This window comes from Gymnogyps californianus, chromosome 1 (genome assembly GCF_018139145.2).
Source record: "Gymnogyps californianus isolate 813 chromosome 1, ASM1813914v2, whole genome shotgun sequence".
NCBI lineage: Eukaryota > Metazoa > Chordata > Aves > Accipitriformes > Cathartidae > Gymnogyps > Gymnogyps californianus.
The window spans coordinates 148355503-148377498 of record NC_059471.1 but is presented as its reverse complement, the minus strand read 5'-3'; the positions used below and the strand labels follow the sequence as shown (position 1 = coordinate 148377498).

General features: G+C 43.6%; 1 protein-coding gene across 1 annotated transcript in view; it reads left to right on the top strand.

Moving 5' to 3' along the window:
- Positions 1-1136: 1136 nt before the first annotated feature.
- PTPRO (protein tyrosine phosphatase receptor type O) overlaps positions 1137-21996 on the top strand; it is a 158272-nt gene continuing 137412 nt past the window's right edge. The window contains exon 1 of the mRNA XM_050905772.1: positions 1137-1352. Coding sequence (XP_050761729.1) covers positions 1137-1352 — 216 coding nt within the window. The remainder of the gene's footprint in view (positions 1353-21996) is intronic.

The following is a 21996-nucleotide window of genomic DNA, read 5'->3' as shown; positions in this document are numbered from 1 at the left end:
AGTCTTCTCATTTTGGAAAGACTATTTTCATCATAGTGGTTGAATGGAGGGGATGTATAGTTGGTCTGGGGTTTTGTTTTGTGTGTCGTCCCCCCCCCTTCCCCCCCCCCCTTTTTTCCTGGGGACATCATCTTAAGCAAGGCTCTTGCAAAGATGAATAGCCTGCTTATCTGTAAGTTTGGAGACAGTCCCAATCAAATTGTAGGATTGCAGGGTGCGGGGGGGGGGGGGGGGGGGGAAGACACAACAGGGCATGTGACCTCAGGTTTCTCCATGTGTCCCTCTAATCACCGGGCTTGAGTATCTCGTGGGGCAGGATGAGTTCTACTCCACCCCTTACAGGCTTAGACCTATACCTTGAACTTCTGAAGAGCTGTCCACATGCTCATTCTACCTCCTGAGAACAGCCATAAGGAAGTCTGCGTTGTTTCCAAACACTGTGTCTGCTGACGGTACCTGGGTACCGGCTACTGCTCCTGGAGCTGTAGCTCCAACAGAGCCGCAACTGAGCAGCTGCCTCCCGCAGAAGCCTAAAGCCCCGTGCGGGGCCGGGCTTGCCAGGGGCAGGGTTTGGCCCCGTCCTTTCTCTGCCCCGCCAGCCGGGCCCTCCGGGATGCTCGCGGCATTTCTGTCCCCTGATCGTGGCGGGGCGCGGGGGCGGGAGGCAGGAAAAATGACATTGGGGAGGGACTGTTGTGCGTGTTGGGGAGTGGTGGCGGGGATGCATTTTTGCCTGCCGCCTTGCTTTGCCTGCCCGCGGAGGGGAGATGCTGTTGGGAGAGGGGGAGCGAGAGCCGGGGGGGCGGGGTAGGGTGGTGCGGGGGAGCCAGGGCGGCGGCCGCCGGCTCCCAGCCCTCGCCTTCCGCCGGGGGCTGGGGCCGCTCCCGCCGAGGAGCCGGCGCTCCCGGAGCCGGCGAGCGGCTCTCCCCACCCCTTCCCGAGCAGCGAGTGGCGCGATCGCCCAAACTCCTGGGAGGAGAGACACCCCCCGCCGCTGCCGCCTCCCCTTCCTTCTCCTCCTCCTCCTCCTCCTCCTTATCCTCCTCCTCCTCCCCGCCGCAAACCCCAAATAAAAGGGGCGGGGGCGGCAGGATGCGCCGCTCGGCGGGGAGGTCGGCGCCGCCGCCGGCCGCCTGATGCTGCCGCAATTCGCCATTGCCGGGCACGGCTTGGAGCCGAGCGGAGGGAGGAGAGGGGCAGAAGCGGGGGGCCAGGGGGCAGAGGAGCAGCAGCCCCCCCTGCCCGGCCGCCCCCGGGGGCCGCGGCCGCCGTCCCCCCCGATGCCCGGCCGCCGGCGGCGGGGGGCCCCGGGGGCCCGCTCCTGCCTCCTCTGGCTCTTTGTGTTGCTGAAGGTAAGTGCCGAGGAAGGGGAGGGGTGCGGGTCCCCCCCTCCCGTGGGCACCGAGCCCCCTCCGCGCCGCCTTTGTGTGCCTTGCCGGCGGCTCGGCGGGACCGCGGCGCCCGGGCACGGCCAGGTGGCTGTGCCCGCTCCGCCTCTCCCGCGGGGCGACGGAGGCAGGGGCTCAGCCCCGGCTGTCCCCGCTTTGTGCTCTCGCAGGCAGCCGCGCAGGATCTGCATGTGGATTGGGGGGGGGGGGACGGGGGGGAACAAGGGAAGCGGCGGTGCCGCCCCGCGGTGCGCGATCCGACGGCCGGGCAGCCCGCTCCGCCGTGCCCCGGGGCGAGATGCGCCCCCTCTTCCCGTATCCCCACCGAAAGTGCCAGCAGCCCGGGGGAGCTGCGGCGGCGCTTCCTCCCACCCTCAGCCTCCTCCGAAGTTACCCGGTTCTCAGCAGGGGTGCCGAGAGAGGGGCGATGTGGCGTTTTGGGGGTGTAATTGCCCCGCGGGGCCGGGCCGTGGCGGGGGCGCCGCGCTGTCCTTCAGCACCGCCCGCCCCGGCCCCGGCCCCTGTCCCTGCCGCCGCCCGGCTGCGGCGCTGGCTCCGGGCAAACGCACCCCGCCGCGACGTGTTCCCCCATTAAATGTCTCTTATCTTTTATGCATATCCCCCCCCCCCCCCCCCCCCCCCCGCAAGAGAACCGTTATGAAAATGGAGCTAACAAAGGGGCGGGTGGTGTATCGTGTCGGTTTTATCGTGGCAGAATTTAACGTTGCTTTCTGATCAGCACCGTGCTATGTTCAGGCTCAGCCTATCTTCTTGGCAGATTAATTTTTCAAAGTTCTGCTTAATACTGCAAGCTTGGTTTCACATGACATTTTTAATCTTTATGCTTTTGCTCCTTTAATGGTTTCTCAAGCATATTTAATATGCTTTGTGTAACTTCTAAAAGGAAATGTATGTACTGTCTAGGCGAATACCACTGACTATAAATGTCATTGCCCTAAAGTACAGTGTTCAGCACTACTAAAAACTTTGTTGTATATTTGTCAGTCACTGTTAAGGAGAGCTCCGCAACTAAGGACCTGACCTTTCAGAGTCTTATAAATGTAAATGCTCTATGGAAATCAGCAGGACTCCCTGTGTGAATAAGAGTTTGCAGGATCATGTCCTAGAACAGCAGTGGTGTCACTTCTAAAATTGACGTTGCATTGACAGAACTATTTAAAGGGAAGCTTTCACAGCATCTGTTCACATATAGTAGTCAACTGTCAGCTGTCTCATTTTCATAACTGCTGAAACATACATTTATGCAAGATAAAATGTTAATATACAGACAAAATTTTGATCCTTGAAATTTGGTCTTTTTTTTTTTTTTAAATTTTTATTTTTAAGAAAGTAAAATTGTGGATGTTATGGCCCAGCAGAAAGATGAAGGTTCTAGTTTGTTCCCTAATATAGAAGTGCATGCAGTTTTAAGTAGCTGTTTTATCCCACAGTCACAGTGTTCATATTACTCTGAATCCTGGCTTTTTTAAAAAATCAAGGTGTTTTGACGGTGGGCTTTTTTGTTCTTTTTTTTCTAGCACTACTGTGACAAAAATTACTGTGGTAAAGCAAGACAGGAAATACATAGTTTAAATTTGTAAAATACTATAGTTGTAAAATAAATGATAAATCTCAAGAAATTTGGTAAGGTTTGAAAGTAGCCAAGGCCTCAGGTTTTAATTCTCTTGGAAAGTAACCATCACTTCTGAGCCAGATAAAACTCAGACAAACCCAGGACTGGAATGACAAAGAAAGCTGATGAGCATTAGCAGAATTTTGTAGTGTAAGAGAAGGTAAAGCTGTAGCTCACAATAGAGGTGCCTCGGTAACACCATGTGTGACTGGATTATGACTTTGGTTGGATAGTAAGTCTACTGTAATTAGTTATCTTGTATGTTATTATTAGACACTACAATAAGAGGAGAACTGAGACTTCAGAGGATGCTCAAAGTGAGCGTGGTTACAGGAAAGAAGTTGGGCAAGCAAGAGCAGTGCTTGTTTCTGATCACTGGAATAGGACCATTTTCCTGAGCCTGAAATTCACTGAATTTTTTCTTTCATGTCTGCATATTTTTTGCAGTGACAAATAATTGAAAACAGCTAATTTCAAAACAAAGCATTTCCGTAGTTTTATGCTGTTTAGTTCTGCCAGCTTGTTGAAGCAATACGAAAATTATCCAGCCTCAAGTTATTAATTTGATGCTTCACCTGGAAGTTAATCTCATTGAGAAAGCAGCGACATTGAACTGATGAATCTGAAGACGGGCACAACTGATGTCTGCGTGCTTGCTGTTCCAGTGTTAGCAGCCCAAATGTCACTTGCTAAGCTGTATCTGCTTGATGTGGCCTTGATGCCCATCTGGCAATTTGTAAAATCATCAGCAGACTTTGCACAGTGATAAAACTGCTCAAAGCACATTTTCTCTTCTCTTCCAATTGTCCTATTTCATGGTGTAAAGTAATAGTGCCAACTTGTTCCAACTCTTGACATTGTCTGAGGTTGCCAGTACGGTCGGTGACAAAAGGAGATCAAACAAGGATATTGCCCGCTGCATGTCATGTGCCTGATATTGTTGCCCATGGGCTAGTAATATTTAGTTCCTTCTTTCACAGTGCAATGTGAATGCTTTCTGTGCTCCAGGGTAATACCACAATCTTTTTCTGAAATACAACAATGTTATCTTGAACCTTTATCGTTCTTTCTTCAGTGGTTTTCTTATGTGATGGCTAGTTTAGAAACTAGCAGAAGAAAGGCATTGTGTGTGAGCTCAGATATATTAATATGGATTTACAGTACTCGGGAGAGGAACAGGGCTGTGTCTTGCTTCAGGGAAAAGCCTCCAACCATTCTGCTGTAGGAATCTCTTAATATATTGCCATTTTGCAATGGGTCTGCCTCTCCAGTGTTTCAGTCTGAATGGCTGGAAGGCATAGTCTTTAGCAGCTTGCTTTGTAATTGTCTCATTTTGGTGTGGCAAAGGCATGGCTGATCACAGCTGAAAGGAAAAGCTGTACTTCGGCTTATAAAGAACAATAAAAAGTAGACACGTTCCCTGATCCCAGTGACTGATGTTATCTTTTCCATCTTTTCTAACTGCAATCCAGCAACCTTCCCTTAGTCATGTCTACACTGAGCTTCAACCAGTTGAAGTTCTGCCCTGGGTTATGTGACCAATATGTCAGATGTCCCATGCTGTTAGTAGCTTGCACCTGGGTGATTTTATGTTTCCTTGCTGTATTATTTGTGTGGGACAACGTAGATCTTAAGTAGAGGACAAAAGCATCTTAAACATGCCAAACCTGATGCTGGGACATCATTTACAATCTGCTACACCTCCAAGAGGGTCTGACCAATGCTCTCAGTAGGAAAACAATGAGAAAACTGGTTGTCACAGTAATTCCATGTATGGACTAAATAGGGGGGATGACACTCTTCAGGAAAATTGTCTACAAATACAAATAAAAAATGCATGTCTTTATTTCCAGGAGACTGAGGTCTTTGTATATCAGTCTTATATATGCTCTTCAGGCTCTGCATATAAAGCAGCAACACCTTCTTTCTTTCTCTTAGCAAGGACAACTTTTTATGTCTAGCAGGGTAGACTTTTGTCCACTATTACATCAGTTTATGGAGTTTGGTGTCATAGTGAAGTCTAAATTCAGGTTTACATGGACCAAGGCGTTCAAAGAGATTTAGATTCTGCAAGACTTTACTCAGCACAACCTTACCCAACAAAGGAAATGTGTTTCTATTGGTGTAATTTTCAAGAATAGCTGCATCTAATGTTAATAATCTGAAGCAAAAGCCATACCATCAGGACACTGCCTCTTTCTGTGGGAGAAACCTTTTTAAGAGAAAGGTTGATTTCACAGCTGGGAGCCCTAGTGCTTCACAACTGTTTTCTCCTGGCTGGGAGAAAAAAAGGGACACTTAATATGAAAATATGAATTTTGGTACAGAGTCCTTTTAGCATCTCTTATCTTTCTCTAAGAGGTGCTGGCTGAAGCTCTTATCAAGAAAACAAGTGTTGTGGTTTAACCCCAGCCAGCAACTAAGCACCATGCAGCCACTTCCCCCTCCCACCTCCCAGTGGGGTGAGGAGGAGGAAAGGGAAAAAAAGTAAAACTCGTGGGTTGAGATAAGAACAGTTTAATAACTAAAGTAAAAAATAATACTAACAATAGTAATAATGAAATATAATAATAAGAGTAATGAAAAGGAATATAACAAAAAAAGGAGGGGGAGGGAGGAAAAAACCAGTGATGCCCAATGCAATTGCTCACCACCCACTGACCGATGCCTGAGCAGCGATCTGCCCCTCCCGGCCAACCCCACCCAGTTTATATACTGGACACGACATTCCATGGTATGGAATACCACTTTGGTTAGTTCAGGTCAGCTGCCCCGGCTATGCTTCCTCCCAGCTTCTTGCACACCTGCTTGCTGGCAGAGCATGGGAAACTGAAAAGTCCTTGGCTTAAGATAAGCGCTACTTAGCAACAACTAAAACATCAGAGTGTTATCAACATCATTCTCACACTAAATCCAAAACCCAGCACTGTACCAGCTACTAAGAAGAGAGTTAACTCTGTCCCAGCTGAAACCAGGACAACAAGTTTGTCTGTTTTTTTCCTCATGACCATGTCCTACTAGTATAAAAATAAAAAGCCCCTGTCTTACCAGTTCATTTTTGTTTGCAAAACTAATGTAAGGTTTCCTCATGATGGGACAGACTCAGAGGAGCTACTGAGGTAAAACAGTCAACTTTTCTGCCTACCACTAGTCTGAAACTATCCAGGCCATAAGGGAGAGAAAAGCATCCTCCCAGCAAAAGCATACACTTTTATTTTTTAGAAAAGTTTATTATGAATGGTAATCCTTAGCCCAAAACTTCTCTAAGTCACGTTCTCTCTCACTTCATTATTTTCATGGATTATTTCTAGACCAGGGCGATTCTAGAGGGCAAAGCTAATGAAGAGGATGCTTGGATGTCAACTCATGTTTACGAAACTGTAGTAGGCACTTGCAAAACCCTCTCTGCCAGTGGAATAAGAGTCTGCTATCACTCTTTGGCAAATTTCTGATTTCAATGTGGTGAAATGATAGTGGACCATCAAGAAAAGATCTTTCATCCCTGCAGGAGTTATGAGCCCCAGACTCAAATTGCATGAGGTCAACAAGGCAATTTCTAGGTTGTATACACCTCAGTCAGAAGCTGCACTCAAGGGTGTTCCCTCATTCGGGTTAAGACAGGGACCATGCTGAATAAAGACTTACCTGTGGTGATCCCATGGCAATTCATTAAAGGGCTCGCAGACGGTGGGCTGACTGAACCTGAGAAGCCCACTAATCTCTGCGTTTCTGATGTCACCACACAGAGCAATCCAGGCAGATCGTGAAATGACCTTACAGAGCTTCAGAATGAATGTTAAACTGAACAAAGTCTTGTGTAAATCTGTCTTGAGACTTATTTTACTAGGCAGTCTCAGCTCTGGAGAAGAGAGCTTTTTTTACTTAGACATATGGGTCAGGACGGTAAATGTCAAAAAATAAAGCTTTGAAAACAAGTCTTTTTGCTGAACAACTTAAAAGGCTCGTAGTTAACTTTGGTTTTAAGTGTTCTTTAAAATTATTTGCCTTTTCCATTGGAGAAGTATGTATCATTTTTGTCATCCTGAGCACTCTTATCTTCTAGTAAATTAGTGATTACATATTTGTTACTCAAGATTTTAAAGATTCTATTCTTGCAGCAAAATGTAACTGGTTGCAATGTAAAGAAAAAATCAAACTTTAATAAATGTTAAAAATGTTTTAAAATTATTTTTACACAGAGTTTAGCACTTAGGAATCTACTAAGAAAATGAAGAGAATGGCTTATTAAATATGTTCTGCACACAAAAGCTATTATAACTTTTTTTTAATTAAGCTTCTATCAGTGTTTAGTTGAAAAGAGAAAAATCTTTATGAAAGAAATGTGGCAACACATACTAGCTGCCACGTGCACAATGTGCAACAGGTGAATAGAGAATAAGAGATACTTGAAACAGAAAGGTTACCTTGCTTTTCATAGCACTGTGTAATCTTGAATGAATACAGCTAGCGAAGGGAGCAACGCCTAAGGAAGAAGTCTGCTGTCTTTACGGTAAGCCAAATGTAATGCATTTCATTTCTGGAACTCCTTCATTCTTATGCTAGGAAATTACAGTAGCTTTTAAATGAAGGAGTTCCAGAAATAAAATGATATGCATCATGTCTGGCTCGCCATAAAGATAGCACATTGTACCAGAGCAAAAGTAGTATGTGCTGTGCTCAAATTACTATGGTTATCTTTGCATTTTCTCTTCTGTTATGCGTGTATTTAGAGAAGAAATGCTTTACAGTAAGCATCGGTGATCGGAAAGTTGGTGACACAGCTGATAGTAACAGGGAAGAGAGCTATCAGGAGATATGTTTTTAAGGGAATTAATACACTCAGCTTTCAGTATGCTGGTCTTGAGGTGGCAGCATGGACATGAGAAGAGAATATGTGGGACAGGCACTGTGAATGGGTAGAAAACATAATGTTGGGGATGGAAAAATTCAAGTGGGACATTTAAGCACAGGGATTGAGCACTTCAGAGGAGCTGAATGGAGATAACAGAAGTCAACAACTCTGTGCTATTCTATGTCAGCCACAAATTTAACACGAGGTAGCTGTTTGGTAGATATAAACCTCTTGGAGGATAAAAATCCTAAATTCCTTTTTAAGTACTTTGGGAAAAACAGATAATGTTGCCTGTCAATCTAACAGCTGTGATTTTGAAATGGTTGGGCCTCAGTGCTCTTTAGGGAGGTTGAGACAGGGTCTTCTAGTCATGTCAAAAGCATTTGAACAACTGTAGCTCCTTCATGTGCTATAAACCTGTAGGTCCGCAATTTAGTTATGTTGACTTCTGACTATATAATGCAAAGGCCAAGTCTTCAGGATAAGAGAGGTAGGACCCAGTCTCTAAGTTGTCGATCAGATCAGAAACTCCTTCAATTTTAAGACGTTTCAATCATTTCCTCTTGGTTTAGACACATCCCTAGGATGAACCAAGAAGGGGCTGTTCTTCAAGGCTGAGAGGAGTCCCCAGAGCAGACCACTTGTCCCAGTTGCCTTGTTATCTTTGTGTAATCTGCTGTTTGGCACATGCCTGTTATCTGCACCACAGCTTTTCAGAATCATTTCCTCATCGTTCATTTGGAAGTCATTTTAACATGGAGAATCTTTACTCCTCATTGACCTATCAAACAAGAAGGAAGGGTCTAGTTCTCATTCTGCTTACAAACAGCAAAAAAATTTTAAACTCCAGTAAGAAAAAAAACAAAAAAAAACCCCAACACCCTATTAAAATGTGGTGAAGAACAGTAGAGAGAATTGGTGGGGAAAGATTCCACAGAAAGAATGCTAATTAATGTTTTCCCAATGTATTGCAAGGCGGATTTAAGAAAAAAAATGAACATTTTCCAGCAGCAATGAAATTAATTTATTTATTATTTGCTTAGCACTGCTGTGCCTAGCTTTGTTCTGTATGCAAAATATCTGCAGACTCTGCCTGAAGTCTGAAAGATAGACACATCAAAATACGGATGCTCTGGATAACTGAGAAATGATTATCATTTATGCCAGTTGCTGGTATTCTCCAGGGGTGGTATACCTTCCAAACAGAAATAAGTTACAATTTCTTCCCTCAGGAGCTGAGCAAAGGGTTTTTTTGTTGTTGTTGTTTGCTGCTTTTGTTTTTATTTGGTATTGATTTCTACAGGATGTTGCTCGTCAGAGCTTCTGGACATTTACATCAATTTAAAACATCAAAAAATAATTAATAATCAATGTGACTTTAATCCCTTCAAAGAGAACCCATTAACCTATAAAAAATGCTCTAGCTCACAATAGTTTCATGGAAGTAACTGTAAGCAGAGCAAGAGATGAAAGAGAAACATCACTCAGATTTTTTTTTTTTTTTTTTTTTTTTAAGGAGAACTTTTATTCAAAACAGGGAACATAGCTAATATTTTATGGCAGTCTGCTTACTGTAAATTAGGAGGTTTGTTTTTTTAATAATGTTCTTTCTCTAGCTTGGCTGCCCCTGCCTAATCTTGCACTGATATTATCTTGAGTCATCAGTGTCTGCTTCTGAGGAAAAGATTATGATGTCACAAAATCAATATCAGAGGATCCTATACTGTAATCCCTTTTCAGGGAAGTCCATTAAATCAATGCCTCTCCTTCTGTGAGTAATGACTGTAGAATCAAGCCCTCTAATTTCGCTGTGTGAAGGAATAAGCAGATGGGATGAGATTTTACATAATTAACTAGCAGTTATTAAATACAACAAGAAAAATTATGACATTTTCTAAAAGATAAATGAATACATAGTGAATACTTAAGTGTATTTCAAAATGATCTCTGGTATAAAATTCCTTCTTGGTGGGTTACAAAATAATGTGTTAAACAAAAAGTACTTTTTAAATTTTTAAATCTTTTTTGAAAACTAACTGAGGACTCCATAGGCTCCAAAGCCCTGTCAGGTTTCCTCCGCAGTGTTGTGGGAAAGCATACAAACTACAGAATGGTGACACCATATGATGTCACCAGCATTTAACTGAAACGGAGGCACTCCATGAATATGGATAATAATTTCATGGTCTCACCTGTTGTTTATGTGCAACACTGACCTCTGTTAGCTGGAACCAGAACTGCCAGGTTGCCTCTAATTCTTAGGATGCTGGGAGCCATCAGAGAGTCTACTGTGCTTCTGGGAATGGGTCCAAAGTCCAAACGAAGTCAATAGAAGTCTTTATGTTGCTTTAAATGGGCTTTGGATCAAGCTTGCAGCAGGAAGACCTGCCATCTCAGCTGGGTGATGTTGTGAAGTTTGACGTGCAGCACAGAGCTAACCGTGATGTGCCGGTGACCTTGGGCTTGCTGTGGTGTTGGTAGCACACACTGGAGGCCACAAGATGGTTTTGATTTTTGGAATCTGAGTGTCTGATAACTTAAAGAAACTCCCCATCAGATAAATCTTGAGTAACCTTCTTCCTTAGGGAGTAGCTGTATTGGCAAGAACTGGTGTGTTGTAATCTGCTGCTGGAGCCAGTGTAATGGGAGAACACTTGAATGCTTCTGCTTTTACAAGAGGATCTTTTTTGCAGGAAACTTAAATTATGTAACTGGCGCTAGGCAAAAAATAGGGTGGTTTTCTCCAGGCAGAGCCATCAGTCTCCTCTTTCTCTTCCTTTGCATATTTCAGGGACTGTTCAAATAACAGTTCAGATTTAAGTACATTTCAACCTATAACTACTTTTGCTGGCATTGCAGCATTAACACAGACACATGGATGGATGGAAACCAAATTCTGCATCAATACCAGACACACACTCATATACGGATCTGAACAATGCAGCTGGTCCCTGCCTCTTTAATAGGCTAGCTGAGTCAAAAGCGATACCAAAACCCAATGATGATTGGGGGCCTTTGAATTTCAGAACATAAACTCTTATCCTGCTCTGCTCAGGTGCGACCTGAACACAGCCATTATTTCCTAGACTCTTTCACTTACATGCTTCCAGTTAATTACAGAACAGTAGACTTTCATATCTGATCACAGAAATGGAAATACCAGTTCAAAATACATTCACGTGCTTCTCTGAAATGCAGAAAGGAACCAGAATTTGAAAAGTAATTTAAGATAGGTATCTGGAAAATAATTTTTCTCTAAAGAGCAAATGCACAGACAAATTAAGAGCTGGCAACGAGTCCAAGTTAAGTATTGAGTAGCAGAGCTGCTCTTGCTTGGAGGAACTTATGATGGGGTTAAATCCTCTGAATTCCTTCCATGAAGAAGAGAAAACTGGATATGTTCTTAGATGTACACACAGAGCCATTGTGGAGATTAACTGAGTTCTGTCTGTTTCTGTGTGGACATAGTTTGGTTAAAACTTGAGAATTAAAGAGGGGTGAATGGTCAAAAGAAGCTAACAATAGCAGCAAGTGTGGTTAAAAAAAAAAAAAAAAGACTTTTGGCTCTTTGACTACAGTGCTTCGCAACAGCTTTAAATGGGGTCGGTATCCGTATCTGCTGCATATTGTAAATATTATTTAAAAAGAAGATATATAGTTTTTCCTTTTAATATTTTATCATCAATGACCTGAACTTTGCAGGAGCCTTTTTGCAAAGCAACATGCCAGAGACCAGTTGGCTATGGCAGACATCATGCTTGATGCTGGGACAAAGGGGGTTTTATGTGGTGGCATAACAGCCTAGGTATCAGATACCAGTTTTTCCTGGTAGGCATTACTACACCAGGTGATAGACAGCAGCAAGTCAGGATATCGGTAAGTGTCCAGGTGGAGGAAACAAATTCTGAAATGTCTGTTATATGGTGCATGAGCATTCGGCTTGGAGCAGAGCCGGAATGCCTTCCCTATGGCCTCACCAGAAGGACTGGTGTGACTGAAATAGTTGCAGGTGACGTTATTTCATGTACAATTAAAATATGTATGTGAGCATTATGAGGTTAGGAGATAAAATGGAAAAGAAACAGAAGCATTTTGGAACATGCCAGAGCATATCTTGCAGGCTTCGTCTGTTCCAGTTATGTACATGGTTATTTCTGCATCCCTTTTCTTTCTGTAGCTAACCTTTAATAAAGACATGACCTGTTTGGAGATTGGCTTTTAGTAATGGTATCTTGTAATGGTTGTATAGGATCAACTATTCATTGCCAATACGTACTGTGGCAGAAACTCGTCTACTGACCAGGGTATTTTTACCTGAAAGATTTTTTTTCTTTTATTTTTTCTGGAGGTAGGGATTTGTTGCCCTTATGAGTGCTGGTTATATGATTAAAGCATATGAGAACTAGTGGATACCTGAATTAGTATTCGTTTTAACTGGAAGAATCAATCTTGACATTGAAATGTTTAGAATAATATGATTTGGTTTTCTAAGCTGATAGTTTACCATCTCTGCATTTGTCTGCTATCCCGTAAGGTATGGGTCTCATATGGTGCTTAGAAAGAAAGGGTCAAATTTTCTCATGCTTATTTCCCAGTGTAATAACTTACTGCGTTGAGGTTCAACAACACAGCAGAACTGGGCTCACAGCAAGCTATCTTGTCTAGAGCGAGGAAAGCCAAGGGCTGCCACATTGGATTGCCTGTAGATGCAGTGGTAAGGCTGCAAGTCAAAAGCAAGGAATGATTCCCATGAAAAATGGTGAGGCAAAAGTCACAATGGTGTTATAAGCTGAATGTGGGCTGGTTGGATATCACTGGACAGCTTTATGTTTTGCTACCCACTTTGTGGACTATCATAGGTATCTTCTCATTTATCCTTCTAGCTGGCTTTAGGCTGACAGTAATGCTGATATTCCTCACTCCACTGCATAGCTGGGAGGGTGTACAGGGCACACTGCCCAATTGCAGCACATAGGGAAAGGGGGAAGCAAGAGACTGCAACGGGCCAGTTGAGAAAGCAGACGATTCAGAATTGTCCCCTGGTTGCCAACAAAATGGCAAATGCTGTGGTATAGAGCAGGGACTCCGCGCATCTCTGAGGATACAGGGAAATGTGTAACTGTTTAGAGTCACGCAGTAATTTACGCTGGAAGGGACATCTGGAGACCATCTGGTCTGAGCCTCAGCTCAAAGCAGGGCCAAGTAGGTCGGGGGCTAAGGGCCATGTCCGGATGAGTTTTGAGTATCTGCGAGGATGGAGATTCCACCACCTCTCTGGACAACCTCTTAGGGCCCTGCAGGAAAGGAATAACAGTTAATGAAACCTTTTTAAAGATCATGAATTGAGACTCAAAAAAGCACAAAATTGTCTTACTGACCTGACTGGTTTTTTTTTTTCTTCTTAAATTCATTTAAAAAAAAAATCTTAGGCTATCTTTCTTTGTAGAATTTAAAACTCTGGGTTACAGTCACAAGCTTTTTGCTGAAGTCTGCTAGTTTTCTTGCATTCACCAGCTCCTTGGAGCTAGAGCTTTAAACATAGCATCAAGGATAAAATTCTTAGAGCTGCCATTGTTAGAATGTACCTTAATTATCACTTAAACTTTCTGCAGAGTCAGGCAGGCATCTGCCATCACTGCACATTCATTTCACAGGTTCACATTTCTCAAGAAGGCTTTTTGAATGAGATTTTTTTTTTTTTTTTTTTTCCCCTCCCCTCTTCTGACTTACACTTCTGGGAGGAGAAGCATGTCTTCATACATTTTACAAGCTTAGGTCTTAGGCATGCAGGAAACCATTAAAGCTTCACCGTGGGGGTAGTTGTGAGCAATGTGAATTCAAGGCTGTTGGGGCAGGGCTGGCCTCTGTCCTGGCTGGCTTAGCGCTGGAGCAAAGGAATCAGTTGTCACTGCATCCAGTTAGGGAAACTTGTAAAAATCATGGTTGAAAAATACATATCTCAAGGGAATATGTGGAATCTTTTCTGGAAATTTCCCTTACGCTTTTTGTATTGATAACTGAACCACTGCTCCTAAAATCAATAGAAGATTACAGGGGCTCGATACACTTAATGAGCTCCAAAGGAACAGTTACTTTGGGCTGTGATTACAGCTTCTGCTGCCTGACTCTGCATCATACTAGCATTTTATTACTAGTGATTTATAATGTCAGAGGGGAGGATAAGTTCAGTGATTCATTAGTTTTTTCACACATTTTTGCCTTGAAATTATGTTAGCTCATACTTTCAGATGTTTACTTGTCCATGCTAAAATACAGATTTCTTTTTTTAACTACAGGATACAGAATAAAAACCAAAAACCAAAAAAACCCACAAAACCCCCACCAAAAACCCAAAATCCACCTCTCCCAAGATTAAAAAGTCCATAAAATGATTGCTGTTCTGTGGTCCTTACTTGCTCCTGTTCTGTTCCATGAATCCTGATTTCCAAACAATATCACCATAAAAAGGCCTTCTGCTTATAGCTTTAAAAAAGTCAGATCTTCCAGTGAATAACAAAAAAGCGTATTTTACAGTTCTCAAAAAAAAAAAAAAAAATCATCTCATAATGTCATCTGTTAGATAAGCAAAATGATGCTTTTTCCCTGAAGACCCTACAATGCCAGATTTAATTTATTTTGGGAAGAAAGAAAGACTATTCTGCGGAATGTGCTTACCACTTGTGAAGTGAAAGGTGTCGGCAGAGGGTGCGAAGATATCCTGGAGAACAGAGCTTACACAGAACGAGCCGAGTTTATAGAAAAAGGAAAAAACCTCTGCACCTCTACATATTTAGCATAAGAGAAATAGACAGAAGGGATTTCAAGATGCCATGCGTGGCCTAGGATAGATGAACTGTGCTCAGACTGTGGGTTCAGAAAGTTCGGTTCTCTAATCCCAATTCTCTTCGAAGCTCGATTTAGCTATGCTGAACTCTCTGGCCTCCACTGCGCAGGGAGAGCGGTGTGAAGGAGGAGACCTTGAGGTCCACTTCACATGCTGCTGGGCCCAGCAGAGCTGCAGGGCACGTGGGAAAGGGGCTGCAGACTGAAATGGCTCTGCCACAGAGCCCCTTGCCTGCAATGCAATTTAAATGCATGATTTCAGCTGATATTAATAATTTGGAAGGGTTATAGATTATGAAAATAGGGACAGTCTGACAGTTGTATGTCATGTGGGTACAAGAGTTTCACATATACTCTGGTTTGTTGTTTCTTTGTGTCTCTTACAAGTTTAAAGAACAAAGTCTAGTGGTGTCAGGTGATGCCTGGGATTGACCATTTATGTTTTTGTCCAGAAACACTACCCACTATTCCTACAGTTCTATGTGACAGATGACTGGTAATTGCTGGATGCCTACTGTGAATTTTTGCAATGATAACAAAAAGTCTTTTTGCATTAGGAGATGAGCTCCCATCTGAATAAGGGGAAGCAGATGGACTGCAGAGATGTGTCTGCGTCCTGCACCCAGGAATGCACATGCTACGTTAAGAAGGCTAATAGAGGTGAGGCGGAGTGTCCCCTTCTGCCCCCTGATAAATCCATCTCTGTGCTGTCAGAAATGGATGTAGAATGGGAGCTCTGGGATTTTTCTCTACTGAAATGGTCTAGTCTCATTTATCTCTTTTCCTCTTTGCATATTGGCATATTACTTCTCTGCAAGTATTTATCCAAAGTCTTTACTTGGAGTGTCGGACTAAAGGTCATATCAATTTTTTTCTCTCTCTTTCTCTCCTTTTTTTTTCCTCTAGTCCCTGTGCTTCTAAAGATGTCAAATTAAATAACTGATGATTTCTTCTGATGCCAGAAGGCCTTCACAATATGCATATTAGGGTTTAGTGTATTTTTCTTTTCTGCATCTCAGTACCTTCAATTTGTATGCAGAGCCATCCTCTTACCATGAACTCCTATGCCCAGAGCTGAGGATTATGTTCTTATCCAACATATGTACTCAGCCTGAAATGCTAAATCTCTGCTACTAGAGGAATGGAAAGATGTTATGGTTAAAGGAGCTATGTCAAAGTAACCAGTCAGATCAAACTATAAATCGTTTCTGGTGAGAGGCAAGATAAAGATACTCCCTGAATGTTTGCGTCCCCTGACCAGCACTGACTCATAAATTTAAATATTGCTATTCTGACTGTGAGGGATTAAACAAATATGGTTTTTAATTAAAAAAAAAAAAATCAATTTTGTGACAGTGATGGAGGAGTCTCTGTGGATGCTGTTTTCTACAGGAGCAGTCAGATTTCCGTAGCTTGTAGCATGGGGACTGTGGAGACAGGATGACAGTAGCGCAGCGGGGCCTGGGTTGTTCCCCCACCCCTTCAGCCAGCCAGGTCTCACGGGGAGAGCAGAAGCAGTTCCTGCAGGACTCGACCTGCTGGTGTCCCTCTCCTGTCCTGTCCCTATTGCAACAGTTTAGGTAGGAGGAGAAGAGAGGGCAGAATAACTCACCTGGCTTTGTAGCTCCCCCCATTATATGCCAGGAGTTGCCTGCTGATGTTGGCTGTTAGTGTGTACAGCTGGAGAGCAAGGGGTGCTTCATGGTGGGGCATGGGAGGGTGGTGGCCGGGACCTGCCCAGGTATTGGGGAGGATCCAGCTGCTCTTACATCCCAGCCTTGCCTGCCTGTGAGTCGTGCCACGGCTCGTGGAAGCAGGTGGTCAGCTAGGCTTGCTAACATTGCCTTGCTAACGGTGGTCCTTGATCCCTGCAGCTCTGCGCTGGAGAAGGGTGCTGTATCTTCCCATTTTCAGAGAAAGGCAGCATTGTGAGCTGGGGAGAAGGTGGCAACACCATGCTTTCAGCTGGTCCTTTCCCTTTGAGGTTGTTTGTATCCTGAAAGGGAGGAAGCAGACACTTGTGTCCTCCTCCGCAGTGCAACTGGACTGGACTAGTGCATCCCTCTCTGATATACAACTGGTACAAGCCACAGAGGGATTGCTGTGGTACCTCAGCTCAGATGTTTTTTGAGGGCTTACGTTACCATTCACATTATCACATTGTCATAACAGAGTGCTGACTGGCACCTAAGATGCTGGTGGGGAGCTTATCCATGGATAAGCTGCAGACTAACCTGGTTTTCAGTTTGTGAAACTAGGCTCAGTACTTTAGGGGGAGAGGAGAAGTGCCTCTGAGCCAGCATCTTGTTGGAGAGTTGAAAGAAATTTCTAGGAAAGTGCAAAGACAAAGAATCTTTTCCTTTTCCTTTCCCTCATGAATTAAATACTAGCTTTTTTTTTTTTTTTTTGCACTAATGGGCAGAGTGTGTGGATGTTTTATTTATTAATGCTGTGCAAAAGTTATTGTAGAGGTTGGGTATTCAGAAGGTTTGAAAGGCAAAATAATAATTTGGATTGACCAAAAAAAATTATTTTGTAGTTCTTGCTATGACAGAGAAGCCGAAGAACCTTCCCAGCAAATATTTCGATTGTCCAGAAAGAACATTTCAATTCTAAGCTTTCAGCCCTCTTTAAAGAAAAATGCAGGCAAGGACAGTCAGTCAAGGAAAATGTAGTAACTTTAACAACCATTTGCAGGTATTTGCAAATAGTTGCAATTGTCTGAGATCTGTATTTTTCCAAGAATAAAATACTAGCCTATTTCTCGCATTTATCCTTTCTAGTGTTTGTCCCCTCGCTATTGTTTCCTCTTCCTCTTTCCTCTCCACCCCACTTCTTCCCCTTCTGTTTCACCTGTCATCTCCTCCTGCCATGCTCAGCCCTGGTTCTCCTCCACCCGCACTTAACCCTGCTCAAGTCCCAGCCTCTAACAGACCCTCCTCAGCTAAACCATGTAACCTCGTTTCTGAAGTATTTTGCATTTCACTTCTATGTGAAGTTGCACTTCTCCAGTAAACATTCTGGATTGCGTTTTATAAGTCAAAGAAAAGGCTTCTCTGCATACACCATTTGCAGCCATTTAGCCCAGCTCAATAGTTAACTTCCAGTGGAATGCTAAATAGTCACAAAAAGACTATGATTACATGAAAAGACTGTTTTAGTGAAAATAGCTGCCATTCAAATAGAGATCATATTTCTCAGGGAAAAAAAGGGCCAATTACTGTGCTTAGTCACCTACACTGTGAATTCAAATGAACTTCATCTAAAGCAATGGCGTTACACTCTTTTTTTTTTTTTTTTTTACCAAATGTAACTAAAATCAACATCAATCCCTGTGACTTTCAGCTCAGCTGGCCCTAACTGTGCTAAGGTTTCATAGTGTTGTCCTGGTTACAGTTCATAGAATCACAAGATGGTTGAGGTTGGAAGGGACCTCTGGAGGTCATCTGGTCCAACACCCCAGCTCAAGCAGGGCCGCCTAGAGCCGGTGTCATGGTTTAACCCCAGCCAGCAACTAAGCACCACACAGCCGCTTCCCCCTTCCCCCTCCCAGTGGGGTGGGGAGGAGGATCAGGGAAAAAAGTAAAACTCGTGGGTTGAGATAAGAACAGTTTAATAACTAAAGTAAAATAAAATACACTACTAACTAATAATAATAATATAATAATTGTAATGAAAAGGAATATAACAACAACAAAAAAGAAATAACACCCAAGAAAAGACAAGTGATGCACAACGCAATTGCTCACCACCCGCTGACCGATGCCCGAGCAGCGATCCGCCCCTCCTGGCCAGCTCCCCCCAGTTTATATACTGAGCATGACGTTCTATGGTATGGAATATCCTTTTGGCTAGTTTGGGTCAGCTGTCCTGGCTGTGCTCCCTCCCAGCTTCTTGTGCACTTGCTTGCTGGCAGAGCATGGGAAACTGAAAAGTCCTTGGCTTAAGATAAGCGCTACTTAACACTCTGATGTTTTAGTTGTTGCTATCAACATTATTCTCACACTAAATCCAAAACACAGCACTGTACCAGCTACCAAGAAGAAAATTAACTCTATCCCAGCTGAAACCAGGACAGCCAGTTGCCCAGGACTGTGTGCAGGCAGCTTTGAGTATCTCTAAGCATGTATCTCCAAGCATGTATTCCCACAACCTCTTTGGGCAACATACCACCACCAGCTGGTCCTGAGATACCAGCACAGGATCAACACATAGAAGGCCCTTGATATACATGCACTACTGTAAAATATAAATACATCAACTTTTTTTTTCTAAACTAAAAATTCTTTATCCCTTAAAACTACGTGGTTGTCTTAAAAATATCGTGCTGTAATCTTAGAAGGATGGGGGCTCCAAAGCCTTTGTAAAGAGCTTAAAATTGATTTTTATTCTCGTCCCCCTCCCATCACCTTTTCTTGGAAAGCATTTAATGCAAGTTTGTTTGGGTATCTTTGTCTTTCTGAATTACATATATTCCTTCCATTAATCATACTGCAAGCTTTCTGGTAGATAAATTGGTCCTCCTCTACACCAGGACAGGTTGATGACCCATAAAATAGATTTTCCAGGACTATTGCTATGGCTCTGTGATTTACACCAAGGCCCTCCCTAAGTTCTAAACCCACAATTACTAACAACAGTGGTGCTCCCACATAACATATTGGGGTTTAATCGGTCACATTATTAGGAAACAGTAATGCTTTCTCTGGAAGGTATATGACCTTGCTTTTGAATATTGCTGTTTTAAGTTCTTATAATCTTGCTAGAAAACCAGTCACCACCAATTTGTGAAAGCAAATAAATAATGAACTAAAACCACAAAAGCATATTTTGTGAAGGTTATCTTCAAAAGGTTTCACTGGAGGCTCTCAACCTGTGGATGGAGAGCTGGTGGCTAGGTACAGGCTCCGATGTAAAAGGAATTGAACAACAGCTGTAAGCTGCAGCTGGGGATGGTGCGGGACCCCTTCAAGAGAGGTGTCCTGCTAACAGCACAACTCCGTGGCTTCGGTGGTGTGTGGCGTTCCTGAGCGAGTGGTGCAGCTGGACTGGTGGCTCTGGAAGAGTGTTGAATGGCGTGTGGGTCATGTAGCAGCAGTGAGGGTCTGAGCTGCAGAGGGAAAGAAGGGACACAACGGTAGGGACAAACAAGCAAGCCTCAGGTAGCCATGCCAAAAGAGTCACGTGGCTGTGCAGATATTTCCTCTTTTTCCTTCCAAAAATATTGTCCAGGCACATTTACATGACTTTACAAATCTTCCTCAGTTTCTGAATGTCTGATAGCCAGAACAGGTTGGGTGCTGCTCGTAGGAGCTACTAGGCTGTGGAGCCTTGTATAAGCAGTAGGTCCAACTTCCCCAGTGTGCTGAGATTGCTACACACGTGCAGAATAACTTACAGAGTTAAGAGGAAAGTGTTGCCTTTATGCTTCTGAATGCATTAGGAAGCACTGCAAATGCCTTCAAAAGCATCTGCACGTGTTTCTGTACAAGTCCAGCAGTTGGGTTTCCTTAATCCTGCACACTAACATAATTACAGGTGGGCCAGCAAGGCAGTATCTTGCTTCCACTGAAATTGATGTCAGTCTTTCTGCTATATTTCCACCTATAAACGTGGTGGGACTGGGCCACAGGTAAGGGCCTTTTCCTCCCAGTGCCTACTTGCAAGCATAGACCTTGTCTGAGCAAAGCCCGTAAGGCTGCGCCTAGCCTGGAACACATGGCTTTGAAAAAGCGACTCGCACCCTGGGGCCTGGGGAAGTCCTTAACTACCTGGCTGAACTGGGGCTGGAGAATTTACTGTCTTCAATGATCACATTGACTTCAGACTGTTTTGCAGGCCTCAGGGCCATCTTGAGTACAGACTGCAAGACCTGGCTATGTAGTGAGGAGAGATAAAGCGTTTTCCAAAGTACAATGTCTGTGATGACTTTACCTTGTGTTTAATGGCAGCACTTACTAAAGTGGTGTCAGGTCTTAGGTTCACCTGGCTCATGTTGCTTTACCCTAACAGTTTGATGGTGCCAGGAGGTTTCACTTCTTTTGGCTCCAGTCCTGCCCTGTGCAAAGCCACTGGCCCCTCTCTTGCACCACTTCTGCTACTCGTCGGACCCTTTCTTGGAACCAGCCCCACTCACCACTTCAGCTGGGGTAGTTTTGTGGAGGGTTAGCAAGTTCAGCCTTCACAACGAGTAGTCCAGCAGGCAGTGGAAGGGGTGGGAGCAGATGGCTGGGAGGAGACGTCGGAAACAAGGAGCAGTTCCTCCTTCCTCTGCTGACAGCAGGCCGTTGGGTCCGCACAAACCATCTCATGTCTCTTCACTTTCAGAAATAAGAGCAAACCCAAGTGGTACTTAAGCAGGAACCCACCTGGAACAAGCAGTTCACTAGGAAGGAAACTTTCTTGAGTTTCTTTTCAAGAAGAGTAGGAACTGTACTTGGAGTCTTCCTTAAATTCAGCCCGGTTGGTCAAATGTTTTTTGTGTTTTCAGCTATGCACAAAGTCCCTTGCTAGTGGACCTCGTGCTAGCCAGTCTCGCTGCACGCTGGCCCAGGGTTGTTTTGTCCCAGAAGACTGCCATGAGTCACGTGTGCGTCATTATCAGTGCTAGTAAAAAAAGAGGGGGGAGGGAGGGGGGAAGAGAGAAAAAAAAAAAAAAAAGGCAAAAGGAGCGGCTTTCCTGCCTCAATGAATAGGAGGCAGGTGTAAAGATGTTTTTTAATATAAATAAAAGTTTCAGGTAGATTTCATCTTGCAAATATTCCAATGTGTGTTATATAATTGTTTTTGGGAAGTCTGAGGAACGTTATTGGGAAAAATGGGTTCTGCATCAATGTAGGGTGTTATAGTCCTGTCCTAGATGGGCTTTGTGAATGGGGAATAAGGATGGCCAGTAAAGGATGGCTGAAATTTTGACGAAGACCAGACCAATTTTACCCATGGGAGTTCTTTTACCTTCTGGTCAGTTCTAGAAATGATTTATTGCTAAGTAAGACTGTTCTAGATATGTGTCAGCTGTCAGTTGAAAAAGAGTCTGGAGATGAAATACATTTAAAATACCTGCAATTATTAAGTAAATAAAGTTACCTGAATTAGGGTCATTCACTTGGTCAAACCTATTACTACTGTAAAATCTTGCTTGGCTGCATTTTGGTAAACCACAGTTCTGCACTGGAAATGGTTATTTTTAGGTTTTTACTTCAACAAAGACGGATAGGAGATTCTGCTGAAGTGGAAGCATCTCTGCGGATTAGCATGGGACAAAGGATAATTAAATCCTG